Source organism: Ovis canadensis, chromosome 2, assembly GCF_042477335.2.
Source record: "Ovis canadensis isolate MfBH-ARS-UI-01 breed Bighorn chromosome 2, ARS-UI_OviCan_v2, whole genome shotgun sequence".
Lineage (NCBI taxonomy): Eukaryota > Metazoa > Chordata > Mammalia > Artiodactyla > Bovidae > Ovis > Ovis canadensis.
Window position 1 is genome coordinate 62,155,548 of NC_091246.1, and position 15,405 is coordinate 62,170,952.

A 15,405-nucleotide genomic window follows, 5' to 3' on the forward strand; every position below is an offset into this window, starting at 1 on the left:
AAGCCCTGTGTTCTCTCCACTAGACACTGTGCTGATGAGCAGGATTTCAAGCTTTTAAGTGTAGAATTCAGATCAGGGAGAGACATCTCACTCCACTGCGGGATGATCAAAAAGTCTTTAAGGAAGAGGAAGGGTGTAATCAGTGTTTAGAGGGGTGCAGAGCCGTAAGTTTAGAAAAAGGTCAGGGGTGAGTTCTCAGTTCAGTTCAGTTCAGTCGTGTCCAACTCTTTGTGACCCCATGAATCGCAGCACGCCAGGCCTCCCTGTCCATCACCAACTCCCAGAGTTCACTCAGACTCACGTCCATCGAGTCAGTGATGCCATCCAGCTATCTCATCCTCTGTCGGCCCCTTCTCCTCCTGTCCCCAATCCCTCCCAGCATCAGAGTCTTTTCCAATGAGTCAACTCTTTGCATGAGGTGGCCAAAGTACTGGAGTTTCAGCTTTAGCATCATTCCTTCCAAAGAAATCCCAAGGCTGATCTCCTTCAGAATGGACTGGTTGGATCTCTTTGCTGCACACCAAATCTAGACTGGAATAACCCACCAAGAGGAAGGAGCAGAGGACAGGAAGACTTGGAAGGGGGCTGAACCACATGGGACTCTGTCCATAGTCAATTGAAGGGTTGAAGCAGGTCATGGCCATTTAGGACAAAAGGAAATATCTAAATGAAATCACCTTCAGTTTTTGTATCTTTTTTTTTTTGGTCACACCCTGTGGCATGCAGGATTCCCTGACCAGGGATCAAACTTGTGTCCCCTCCAGTGAAAACACAGAGTCTTAACCACTGGACTGCCAGGGAAGTCCCTTTATGTCAATATTGGGACTGATATACTTACAGTTCTGGGTTCAAACGTATAAAGAGCTCTGAACACTTTAACTTGCCCTAAAAGAAAGGAAACAAAAAACACATGATCAGTTTTTTCATTTCTTAATTTTTGGTGAATAGTTTTTATTATCCTTCAAATTCTTCAGAATTCCCTAACTAAAAGCCTCTTGAGAAATTATTTTGGAATTAAATGTTTTTTCTACATAGAAGGTATTTTCTTAAATATTTGTTAAATGAAAGTATGAATAAACACACCTCTGGGGGGGGTGATTTTTGCTTCCCTCTCTCAAACAACAGGAGCTACCTAATTATTTGTACTTAGCTTCTATCCTACGTAAAGCCTTTCCAACCTGAAGATCTAAGTTTAAAAACTGAAAGGTAACAGTTTAACATAAAGATACTTACTGGGAAAATTAACAGTAATTACATATTCTTAAATCAATGGCTCACGATTTTATATTTTCCAAGAAAAAGGAAATACCAGGAAGAAAAAAACTACCTGTTGGAAAAATCTACGATTAAGTCCCACAACAGAGTGCAATCCACAAAAGAGTCATGTTCATGAGAACTATTCTCTGTTCCGCTAAACCATGAACCCACCTGCCAATGCAGGAGATGCAAGAGACAAGCGTTTGGTCCCTAGATGGGAAAGATCCCCTGGGGGAGGGCATGGCAACCCACGCCAGTATTCCACGGGCAGAGGAGCCTGGGGGGCTACAGCCCAGGGGGCTGCAAAGAGTTGGACACAACTGAGCAACTGAGTACATAACAAAACAGCACACATCTTCTGTTCTGCCAAGCCATCTCCCTTTTTATATGTCCCTTCGCTGCATTTCCATAATACCTGGTATCAGAAATAACTGATGTGAGAGCCTGTCTCATGTGAGGGCAGGAACCCTGACCTGTTCAATCTCCTGGCACCTACCTGGCGTACGGTATGAACTTAATAAATTCTTGCTAAATAAATTTATAAGAACAAATGCAAATAGTATAGGGAAAAGCCTACAAATATCAAAATCAAAGACCTACTTAAAAATGTGACAACAGTTCAATTTCAGTACTGGAAGAACCTTTAGAGATAACCGCCTAGTCCAAGAGCACCATTAGGAACAGCGGCTCCCACGGTAGGACACTGAAAGACTACTTCAGAAATTATGTACATTTTAAAAAGATAACTAATGAGGACCACGGTGTGGCAGAGGGAACTCTACTCAGTACTCTGTATAGGGCTATATGGGAAAAGAATCCAAAAACAAGTGGATATACGTATATTTATACCAGGTTCACTTTCTGTACACCTGAAAGCAACACAATGTCAAAATCAACCGCTGCTGCTGTTTAGTTAATTCAGTCACATCCCATTCTTTGCGACCTCATGGACTGTAATCTGCCAGGCTCCTCTGTCCATGGGATTTCCCAGGCAAGAATACTGGAGTGGGTTACCATTTCCTTCTCTGAGGGATCTTCTCCACCCAGGGATCAAACCTTTGCCTCCTGCTTGATAGGCAGATTCTTTACTACTAAGCCACCTGGGAAACCCATAAATCAACTACATCCCAATAAAAAAATTTTTACAGTGGAGTTTTGTACATTTTTATCTTATTTGTTTTCATTCGTATTTTAACATGTTTTAAATATAATGGCATGATATAGAATACATATAGGGGTCCCCTGGTGGCTCAGACAGTAAAGAATATACCTGCAATGCAGGAGACCCGGTTCAACCCCTGGGTCAGAGAGATCCCCTGGAGAAAGGAATGGCAACCCACTCCAGTATTCTTGCCTGGAGAGTCCCATGGGCAGAGGAACCTGGCAGGCTACAGTCCATCGGGTCGCAAGAGTTGGACATGACTTAGTGACTAAACCAAAAATACATTATTGGAAGCAGTTAAAACCTTTCAGTGATACAATATTAAGCATTATGAGGGCAAGTGTTTTATGTGTGGTATTTCGAAGTACCTAGCACAATGCCTGGCACATAGGAGGCACTTACTTAATAATTATTTATTGAAGGGATGAAGAATAGATGAATAAAAGAAAGCAACATGCACTCAAAAAGAAGTCTGAAAACCAACAGATTAGAATAGCACTGTCTAATACATTTTTACATAATGATGGGAAAGCTCTCTATCTGTGCTACTCACACAGAGCTACTGAGCACATGAAATATGGCTAATGTGACTGAGGAACTGATTTTTACACACCACTTAATTTGAATTAAGTTAAACTGGCACAAGTGGCTGGTGGCTAGCATTTTGAACAACACGAGTCTCGAACACGAGAAAATGAGAAGTAATGAGAGGGGACTACATAAATCAACTCCAATTCATCCCCATGATAGAGTCATTTAAAAAGAATGCTTCAGACAGACTCACAGACACTGATGTGGCAAAAAGCCTGTAAAACATTCAGTGGGAGAAAACAAGTTATAGAACAGTAAGCCAAGTACCATCCATTTATGTTGACCACACACATCTTGATTGGAAACACCAATTATGGGAATCTTCACATTCTACTTTACATACATGGTTTAAATTCATGGCTACTAATAAAAGTAGCACGTACTACTTTTATTATCAATGACAACAAAAATGATACTTTCACTGGAGGCACAGAGGTACGGAAATCACTTTCTTTTAAACACCTTAATATAGAAGAGCTGCTCAAATCCCCTGTTACTTAGTGTGGCTGCAAAAAAACATTATTTTTGCAATCTGAATTCTAGTGCCACTTCCAGAAGCAAAAGTGAAAACTCTTTTTCATTTGGAGTTTGTTTTTCATCCACATATCCTTAGGTCTAAGAAAGCAAACATTAAATGGAAGGAGAAATATTTTCTGCTGACCTAACTGTCTAAGGGAAGATTAACTGTCATGATTACATCGAACTTCCCAAAGAGAAGTTACACAAAGAAGCATATGCTAGTGACCAAAATTAATAATGACAGAACTTTCTTGCTCCTTTGAGGGCAAGGCAGTGATGAGACAAGTAATGGCTGACTTTGGGAACAATATCCAATGTCAATGAGCTTAAATTTTAAAACCTGGAGAAAAATAAAATGGAGTGTGCCTAAGCTGCTGATTCTTTGTAACTATATCTTTTGTGACTGTCTTACTATAAAATGTATACAACTAAGAAGAAAGTTGGAGATTTATTCATCTCTATACTAAGCAGAGAGCATCAGGCAACTGTTCAGGCCATCACATGAGGGAATGTTCTCTTCATGTAATGCTGCAGAAAACATTTTCACATACAAATCTTTTACTCAATTTTAATGTTGAGAATTAGCCCCGTAAGGATCCCTTTGAACCCATATATCATAAAAGTCCGAGGCCTTAATTTATTCCATCCTCAAGGCTGAGTCAAGATGAAACAAAAGAATACAAAGAACAGGCAGAGGTTATGAAAGAATACCATAAAAAGGAAAAGCAGATGACTTTCATGATTACAGTTTACCAATCGTGGGTAGAGCCTTTCAAGAAAATGCCAATTAATAAGACTTAACTCACTGATCATTCTTACATCATGTTTAACTCAACTGTGTGCAATGTTCTATAGGTGTACAGGATTACGCAGAGCAATGAAGGGAAAAAAAATCAGGGTACTCTGTATTTCTATAGCATTGTTCTTGTGTGTGCATGTTCAGTGGCTTAGCCATGTCCAATTCTTTGCAGTCCCATGGACTGTAGTCCATCAGGCTCCTCTGTCCATGGAACTTTCCAGGCAAGAATACTGGAGTGGGTTGCCATTTCCTCCTCCATGGGATCTTCCTGACCCAGGGATCAAAACCACATCTCCTGCATCTCCTGGATTGGCAGGTGGATTCTTTACCACTAGTGGCACCTGGGAAGCTCAGTATGGTCTTTGCAGACATCAAAGAAAAAAAATCTTAATAAATCATAATGCTGATCAATTCCAAACATATTTAACGAAGGCGGATTCACAATGCAAAATAGTTGTGTTCTTGTATATTGCCAAGAGGCTAAATTAGATGCTTTCTTCAGGTGCCCTCCCTCTTGATCATTTTCTCAAGGAAGTCTTGTTACATGCCACAAAGGGAGAAAGTGGAGCCAAGAAGATAACATGAATTGAATTCATCCTGAATTAAGACTGGAAATGGGCCCAATCTTTTGCCTGATGCTTTATGTGACTCTCATAAACATGAACTAGCATGTGAATGGTACTAAGGATTTCAGTAGGGCTGGCCTCCTAACATAAGCAAGATGAGCAAATTCCCATGACACCAACAGTGGCTGGCTCCTTACCTTGCTAGGCACTCCCTTCTCTTTTCTCTGAAACCTCACCCAGGCCCATAGTGAAGAGCTGAATCTACTAGTCATAGCCAAACACTGTTTTCCTCTGCTGACTGTCCCTGCTCCCCTCATCCACACTCTCCAACTTCACTAAACTAATCCTTGTCCAGAGTAATTGAGGCTGAATTAACTGACCTGAAGTAAATGGACCTGAACAGGCAACAGATAAGAGAATGTGCTGTTTCTGGGGTCTGCAAAAAGAATACATATTGTTGCACCACTAAGGCTCTGAAGCAGCACTTAGAAGGACTTGGGGCTTATAAACCCAAACACAAAATTTCTAATCTACTTTATTCTCTGTTGGTGAAACAGTGGAGAAGCTGCTAGTCTGAGCCACTATGACAGTAATAAAAGGTGACAGCTCACTACAATGGATAAACATACCATAAACAGCAAGGGAATGACTATTCAAAATATCAGAACTAACAAACAGATCGACTATTTCATTTATATTCTGCTGAAAAATGTTGGGAGGCATGAGACATTTCAGATGGACTACATTTAAAACGGCTGTGATAACTACCACACACTGACTATGACAGTTAAATCTAAAAACAATGACAATGCCAAGTGTTAAGAAGGATATAGGACAACTGGAATTCTCAGACACTACCAGTGGGCGTGTAAACTGGTACAACCACTACAGAAAATTACTTGGCAGTAGCATTTTTTTTTTAACAAGTCTTAACATGTCTTTGAGATCCTAAAAGCATTCTGAGGAAGAAAACCATCCTAATGTTGCATACAAAAATGACCCCTCTCAAATGGTATTACTATCCCCAGCGTACACTGAGTCTCAACATTTTTAAACTGTAGATCATGACATATTAGTAGATGCTAAAACTAACTTAGTGGTTTTTAAAAATACTAAATAAAACAGAAAAGACCAGAGTACACTGCACATAATGGAACCAATTATGATTTTGTGAAACTTTTGTTTCACTGGGACTGGACAGAGACATGAGTGTCTATTTTAGAAATTTACCAAATACACATTTTGACATAATGCCAAATGGTCAAGTATTAAAATCAACATTTACCAAAGCTAAATGTTACCTTTACAGAATGAACTGCTGGGAAACAAATATAAATCTGAAATTTTATTCAAAAATTAATTATGATTATAGTTTTATTATTAAAAATTCTAGTAGACCCATTTTTAAAGCTTGACATAAAAGGGCAGGAACTATAATTCCTCAGAATTGGTAACTGTAGGCTGAATGAAGTTTCTGCAAGACTAAATAAACACTCGCTATAAAATGAGGTCTGTGTAAAATCAAGATATTATGGTGCTAGTTCTGCCAGTGTAGCTTCTGTTTGTGATGATTCTGCCACAAAGTTTGTAAGGTCCTTCCTGCCTAATAGAAACTGACTAGGGTCAGGACTTACCTCCTCTTCATCTCCTGGGCTTAAAGATTTGCCTAATGCTGGGGATGCAATTTCACTGAAAACAATCCCACAGAGAGACAGCGGTTTCCCCCAAATTATCAGGGATCATATTCTCTCAACAATGTCATTTCACACCTATGATCTTAACTATTTATATAAAAATATTTGGACATTTTAAATCCATAGCCTCACAATCATTGTTAATTACCACAATATTTTATTCTCCAATAAGTACACTTATACTTTCAGTTGACTGAGAGAATTTTCAAATATAAAGTACAAAGAGGATATCGGAACTAAGTTAAAGTTAGAGTATATACCTGTCTTTCAAAGTAAACATTAAGAAAACAATAAATCCAAATGACATGCCTAGCTTGCATCACTGGCATGGCATGAGGAATACCTAAGCAATCTACCATCCTTGATAAAATACAAGGTGTGCCAAATATGACACTGAAGTATGCATTTCACCATGTGGTCAGTCACCCAAAGCTGAATGGCAGGTTTGGGAAGAAATTTGAGGCGAAGGTAAATTCTGTGAACCCCTATGCTCATATGTATCTGCGTTTTTGAATGTACCAGGTCACTAAGTAAAAGATACATCTCTTACTGGAGGTCGAGGTCAAAAAAAAATTGTGAAAGCCACTACTCCAGACTACCTGATCAAGTTAGAGATTTGCTACAGGACTCTAAGGAATGGGTAATATTCTTTTATTTTATGAATCTCAAAATTCATCTAACATATAAAATATAATATTCTCTTATCACCCCCAAAGCAGATATTCTTACCATTTTAAATAATTATAACCAACCGAAAAGAAACAGGAAGAAAATTACTTTAGAAAGGGAAAATTACAGAAAAATAAGAACTTATTTTATACATATATTCCTCACATTTATCTAAGTGAATACAGGGAGTATTGGGCTTCCCCAGTGGCTTGGCAGGTAAAGAATCTGCTTGCAGTGGAGGAGACACAGGAGATCCAGGTTTGTCCCTGGACTGGGAAGATCTCCTGGAGAAGGAAATGGCAACTGACTCCAGTATTCTTCCCTGAAAAATCCTATGGACAGAGGAGCCTGGTGGGCTATAGTCTAAAGGACTGCAAAGAGTCGGGCAAGACTGAGTAACTAAGCACAAGTAGGGTGTATTACTCTTACTTTATATCATGTGGGTATGGGAAAAAAAAGTCTCAGCGTAAGTAAAAGTATTAATATTATTTCCACGAGGCATGTTTAAATTTTTCTATTCAACAAGCATGATGAAACAGGATGTTTTCTGTTCGAAAACAGAACAGAAGGAGCCTATGTGATAGTATCCAAGAGTCAAGGCCATCACTTCCATTGCTGGGGTGAAAGGAAACAGCTGTGCTCTGTTAGGTCAACATGGGGCTCCCATGGGCTTTGTGGGCTCCAACGCCCATAAACAGGATGGTCAGCTCAGAACAGGCTTCTAGGTGAAGATCTCTGTTCTCGTCAGTCCACACAAGTCCACTGCTCTTGAAAATAAAATGTTTTTCTTGCAAAGAAAATCACTATGTGAGTACAGCAATAAGCTTCTCCCTTCATACTTATATTCTTAGATGAGTTAAATCAAATCCAACGAACTCTATTTACATGTACCTTTAAAGGTTGTAACTAGCAGAAAAGACTAGGAACGTAATGCTTTCATCTCTCCTTACTCCAGCACCATCTCTTTCCTGCTACCCTCTTATATAATCCAAAAAAAAAAAAAAAAAAATCTAAAGAATTTGAAATGTGTCTTGATTTCAGCTGCAGGAATGGCAGACTCATTAAAAACAGTAGCCAGTGTGTTTTCTGACAAGAGGATTCTGTTTATTAACAGTGTGCCTTTCTTACCCATTTTTTCCTTTGCCTATACTTTTCAGTGCCTTTCAGCAAATTTCGTTATTTTCACATCTGCTGGTTATTTTTATTTCTTCTCCTCAGTATAACATAAAAGGCCTTAAGAGCAGGACTTTTCAAATGACAAGTTCACTGCCAATATGTTTTGATGGGTTAAAAATTAGAGGAAAGAAAGCAATGGTCCGTAAAACTCTTCATCTCAAGACACCTTGCTTCCAAAGTCAGCTTGGGGAGATCTCGGAGAAGAATGGAGGAAAATTCTTGATTTCAGTTCTTGGAATTTAAAGTAAAAAGGCTCCACTGACCACAGCACCTTCTGCGAAGGGACAAGGTGAGTCTGGGGACCAACTTGTGATAGCAGTGCCTGTTTTTGTACAATCTGTGAGCTAAGAATTAAGAATGGCTTTACATTTTACAATTTGAGCCACCAGGGAAGTCCCAAGAATGGCTTTATATTTTAAATTGGCTGGGAGGGAATGTCATTTCATGGCATATGAAAATTACCTGAAATTCAAACTATAGTGCTCATTAGTGAAGTTCTGGAACGGAGTCAGTATTTATATGTCATCCACGGCTGCTTTCCCACCACCATGGCAGGGTCAAGTGGTTATAACAGAGGCCATCTGCGGCTCACAACGCCTAAAATATTTACCATCTGTACCTTTACAGAAAAAGTCTGCTGCCCCCTTATCTGGTGAAGGACAAGTCAGACCGAAGGAGCACGTGTTACAGCCTGAGGAGGCAGCAGGTGTGCCTCTGACCGCCCTGAAAGCAGCCTGGGGCTCAGCCTTGTCCTCTGGGAAATGACTGGCTGGGCAAATGAATTCATACATCCAAGACTGACACAGCATTTCCTAACACTGATACCTCTAATCCAAAAGGGAATGACCCATCAAAGCTCACATTTATGGGACACTTTACACAGACCAGATACTATACAAAGGGCTGACTTGTAGCAACTTTTAATCATCAAAACAATCCTGAAACATAAATACCTTATTCACACTATTTTACAGCTGAGGAAACAGGTTAGGGTGGGCAAGGTGTCCAGGTCCACACAGCTAGGGCAGAAATGAGGTTTAAACCCAGGCTGTCTGGCTCAGGGTTCATGCTCTGAACACTATGGACATGGCTCCGAAAGATCTGAGCTTTTGTTGCTGGCACACTGGGATTAAATGGATTTAAACAAATTTATATATGTAAAGTACTATGTGTAGTTCCTGAGACGTTGTATGCACCCATGTTAGCTTTTATTAACTACTATAAATTTTTATTTTATCCCTTGTGTTTTTATCTTCACTGGCAAGACAGCCTTATCAAAATCCTATGCATTATATAGGATTATATACATCCTTTATATTATATATATACCCTGTATATCCTTTATATTGGGCTTCCCTGGTGGCTCAGACAGTAAAGCGTCTGTCTACAATGCGAGACCCGGGTTCAATCCCTGGGTCAGGAAGATCCCCTGGAGAAGGAAATGGCAACCCACTCCAGTACTATTGCCTGGAAAATCCCATGGACAGAGGAGCTTGGTAGGCTACAGTCTATGGGGTCACAAAGAGTCAGACACAACTGAGTGACTTCACTTTATCCTTTATGTTAGTTTATCATTTATAATACCCCCACAGAGAAGCTGAAATGCTTTTGTTAAGCAAACAAAGCATAACAGCTAATATTATATACCTTGTGTGTGCTATGTTTAGTTGCTCAGTCATGTTCGACTCTTTGCAACCCCATGGACTGTAGCCCGGCTCTTCAGTCCATGGGATTCTCCAGGCAAGAATACTGGAGTGGGTTGCCATGCCCTCCTCCATCTTCCCAACCCAGGGATCGAACCCAGGTCTCCTGCACTGCAGGCGGATTCTTTACCATCTGAGCCACCAGGGAAGAATATTATATTCTTTAGTGGCTATTAAAGAATTCAGTTAGAGTTTTAAACCTCACTGTCATTTTGAAACCCATAGCCAGTGGCCTCAGTCAGCTCAGGCTGCCTCAACAAAATACCATGAACTGGGCACCTAAACAACAGACATTTACTTCTCACAGTTCTAGACAGAGGCTGGGAAGTCCAGGATCAAGGTGCTGGCAAATTTGGTTTCTAGTGAGAGGGTTCTTCTTGGCTTGCAGATAGCTACTTTCTCACCGCGTGCTCACATGGCCCTTCCTTGGTATGCACAGACATAGATCTCTCTCTCACTCCTTTTAAAAATCCTACCAGGTGGGTCCCAACCTCATGACCTAATCTAACCCTAATTACTTCCCCCAAGGTCCCATCCCTATCACATTAGGTTTAAGGCTTCAGTACATGAATTTGGGGGGAACATAAACAGTCTATAATGGCAATGAATACAGAATTATAGAAAAAAAAAAACAGAAATGCATGAACATATAAATGTATGCATACACTGGAATACAGGTTATCACAGTAATTAATTAAAAAAGGATTTATTATGACCTTTATAAATAAGCTTTTGGAAGATATGCTTACATTTTACAGATACATAAACATAATGTCACAGGTGGTAATATTATATATACAATCAGCTATGTAAAATAAAGATATGCATAGAAGAAAAACTGGAAGGAAACAACACTACAATGTTAACACTCATCTCTGGGTGGTGGAACTATAAGTCATGTTTATTTTCTTCTCTATTTTCTTATCTAAAAGAATATAAATCCCATATATAACCAGGAAAAGGTGCTCTAGTTTAATATCCTATTGAGCCAAAAATTTATGTGCACTTTATTTATCAGCAGAGTATCTATTAATATGAGTTCTCTTTTGTCCTCTTGGACTCTCTGATCTCACTACCAAAAAAAAAAAATTATGGGTGGAAAGACAAGCAACTGTAACACCAAGTATGCTCACAAAAATGAGAATACAGGGATCATGTAAGTAACACAGACAGTGAGTAGATTTTTAGGTCAGTGCTGGTCGTATGGGAGGTGGCACCTACTTTGTTTTTGGAAAAATAATAGGAGTTGAAAAGAGGGGCAGGTGGCAGTCTAGGTCAGACTAGAATACAGAGCAGAACGTAAACAGAGGGGCTGGAGGCCAGAAAGGGTGAAAGGTGGCCTAGGAATGTCTTGAAGATCAACAGGCCTGAAGCCTGGCAGGAGAAATGGTGAGAGATTAGGCTGGGGACATGAGTGCAGACAGGCTAGAGAGTTCTCAAATTTTTCTGAGACCCATAACAAGAAACATTTTGCATATCATGACCCAGGAAACACACACTCAAAAACAAAAAATTTTTCAGAAATACTTATCATTACATTTATATATGAATGTACATAACCAGTGTTTAGAGATCAAATGGGAATTTTTCAGATTAGATATCTGGTACTCCTTGCAAAAATAAAATACTCTCAGAATATATTAAAAATGGCCTTGGAAAGTATTCTATTTATTCAAGAAATTTTTTAAAATTTTGAGCAAATAATATATGGACAAGCTTAAAGACTTCATGAATGACTAATTCCTTAGGAAATTACAATTGTACATAGAAAATAAAACTCTGCAACAATAACAAAACAAACGGTCTTAGTCCTCTATAAAGACAAAAGCTAGCAAGATAACATGATGATAAAAATGTTTCCTTTATTTAAAGCAGAACCCCTTAAAATCTGATATAGGGACAAAGATATATACTATATTTAAGAAAATGATTAGAGAATCTCTAGAGACATAGAACAGAGTTAAAGGACTCACTTCCTACCTACCTAATAGACACACAGGGGTCAAATCTGTAGTGAGAGCATTTTACTACTTCTAGTTAATCCTAGAACTCTTGTATAATACACTCTGGATGAGTGAAAAATATTATCAAACACAACAGGAAAATGTAATAAGTGGAAGCAAAGAGTAAGCAAAAAACTTTGTCTCTCTCAGTTCAGAAAAAAATAATTCAAATTTTATTCTATAGCACATATGAGAGACTCTAAACAAGTTTCTATCCAAAATTATAACAGAACCAAAAACAGGAAAGTGAGTTCAGAAGGTCACCTATAGGAAACCAACAAGATGTCTAAGCTATTCCAAGATCATCGACTCACTAAGACAACAGCCTTCAAACTGGAAACTGTTTCCCTAACTGCATTCCTTCTCAAGTTATATACTAGCGCTCCTTCAAAAGGTTTGTGAAGTGCTCCCAAGGGTCACGTTCCAGGTGGCCCCAGAAAAGTTGGACGTAACACCTCTGTTGGAAGCTACATCCCAGGGCCAGACCTGGCATTGCTGAAGACTCAGCCCCAGAAAGGGGATGTGCTCAGTTGTGAGTTCCTCCACCCAAATCAACCTGGTTCTGAAAGTCAACACTGTTTATGGAAAGGAGGAGCTACAACTGGAAAGTCTGGAAAGACCCAAAAAGTCCAAATGACTCCTGGAAAAGGTCAGGGGAGAATCTTAACCCAAACAAATGTTCAGGTATTTTTCCAAACCAGATTAGCTATTGGGAGGACGAGGAGGGAGTGAGAATTAAGTCCTGAGGATTTCCCCAAAGGCTAGACAGAGACAAACACAAACAGCTGTAGTTTTCTGGAGTTATAATTAAAACAGGATAATTATAGGACCATTCGTAGGAAAATCTTCCTTCTACTCTAGGCCTCGGGTGGAGCTGTGATAAAATTCCTGAGGGTTACATGCTTACTTTCAGGGACTAACCTCAGCACTCTAAGACCCAAGGCAAATTGCTTATGGATTTTTTTAAAAACTCTTTTTCATTAATGGATGCCCAGAAGATCATTTCTCTTTTTCAGAAACATGGGGTCATAGGGAATTTGGAATTTGTTCTTAAACTTCTAGGAAAACCTCTGGTCCCCTCCCTTGAGCCTGCAGAACTATCTGCTGTTTATAATGTGGAAGGGTAGACAGTGAAAACAACTGCTCTGCCCACAGGGACGGAAGAGGGGACACTCTGCACTCTCTAGGGTTTGGCTTTCCACCAATATTCAGTGGTCACCCAAACTGCAGGCTTCCATAATAATTACTAGGAATGTGTCCCACCATCCAGATGCACAAGTGCCCTGCCTTCTTGTCATCCGTCCTAACAAACTGCAGTCCCTTATCTATAAAGACATTTAGGGAAAAATTAACACTCAAGATCACTATAATAATTTTCAACTGTGAACCAAATTTTTTGTGTTTTAGTCTAAAGTTACAGCAATAAAACTTATTCCCATCAGTACAAGTCTAACTAAAACTTATTCCCATCAGTACAAGTCTAACTAAAACTTATTCCCATTAGTACAAGTCTACGTTCTTAACATTGCCATTATATCAGAAGCCCTGTAAGTATGTAAATGTTATTTTCTTGAACAAATTGGTTTATTGTGTCAGATCTACATAACTGACAGAGTAACGGGTGGGCTGAGAATCACTCTCTTACACGAGGACTATCAATCAGCTTTAGAAAAGCATTGAAAACCCTCCTTTCTGATAAAGAATCCGCCTGCCAATGCAGGAGACACAAGAGACAGGGTTTGACCCCTGGGGCAAGAAGATCCCCTAGAGTAGGAAATGGCAACCTACTCCAGTATTTCCTGCCTGAAAAATGCCATGGACAGAGGAGCCTGGTGGGCTACAGTCCACGGGGTCACAAGGAGTTGAACATGACTGAGCAGAGAACTTGATTTTCTCTCCGTGTGCTTGATTAGAGCTCTCAGGCTCACTTATCTAGACCATATCTAATTACTGAGACTGGGGTGGGGGAGGAGGGGAATGGGTAAGAAGCCTTTTAAACTTTACCTATTACAACTGTTATTTATAAGCTAATGAGTTTTATACTGTAATACCTGATTCATAGCTAAGTTTAGAAAATGAGGTGGTGAGATCTCTGGTTGTGCCTGTCTATACGTTTATGTGTGCATTAGTGAATAGTGAATAGTGAAGTCACTCAGTCGTGTCCAACTCTTTGCGACCCCATGGACTGTAGCCTACCAGGCTCCTCCCTCCATGGGATTCTCCAGGCAAGAGAACTGGAGTGGGTTGCCATTTTCTTGTTTTTACCTTTGGATGGTATTAGCAAAATTAATTTGTAAGTGAGCACTACTTAATTAGATTAAAGGAAATTAAGTGCTTATATAAATTCTCAAAAAAAAAAAAAAAAACACAAGGTAACTGGCCAGAATTAATTTCAGTTCACATGAACTGGGAAATATTCAATATTATATTAATATTTGGTATTAATGTTTAAGCTTGTTGATCTAATTAACACAGACTTGTCTTTAGAGTCACCAACGTTAAACATAATATCTTTATTGTGCCTCGGTTTAATAGAAGTCAAACAAGGCCTTATTATATCTGTTGCAAATTTGTCAGCAAGAAAAATAATTTGGTATGATGAAATTTTTATAAGTGTAATAAATGCTTTGGATGAACTTTTAAAGAATAATTATGTTTTAGGAATGTCTACTTGAGCATGATCTTTCAGATATTTGGTAATGTGAAATTTTACAGCTGTGTTAAATTAAGCTTTAAATAATGGAAATCTGTTGAATAGCTTGGTCATTCCCAAATAAAATAAGATACTGAGACATCAATTACTAAATAGAGAAACTAAAGATATTTAGGACTATTAATGAATATGCTTGGAGCTACCCTGAGATGTTCTCTATAAAAAAGCAAATGTTTTTAAAATTATCACAGGAATTTATGTTCACCAATCTACAGAATGTTAAAGTAAGACAGTTCATAATTGCTTCATTCTTAGTTTTCACTAGAAATTAAGGTTTTCAAGAGTTGAGGAGTCTAATTCAAACATGTAATTAGTGTTAATAGAAATAATAAAGGAAGCATTTCGGTATACATTAGGAAGCCAGATACATGTTTTGGGCTATATGAGGGTATATGAGGAATAAAGAGGGTATATGAGGAATAGAATTGCATTTTATTAGGAAAAAGAAAAGAAGTCTGCCTGAGAGCTAATGATTTCTGGATGAAAAAGAAAAAGTAATGGATACAGTGAGGGGAGGATTGTGGGAAGTGGACCCTGAAAAAAGAGTTTTGTA

General features: G+C 38.9%; 1 protein-coding gene across 1 annotated transcript in view; it reads right to left on the reverse strand.

Moving 5' to 3' along the window:
• OSTF1 (osteoclast stimulating factor 1) overlaps nucleotides 1-15,405 on the reverse strand; it is a 55,905-nt gene that overhangs the window by 27,180 nt on the left and 13,320 nt on the right. The window contains exon 2 of the mRNA XM_069576331.1: nucleotides 839-885. Coding sequence (XP_069432432.1) covers nucleotides 839-885 — 47 coding nt within the window. The remainder of the gene's footprint in view (nucleotides 1-838; nucleotides 886-15,405) is intronic.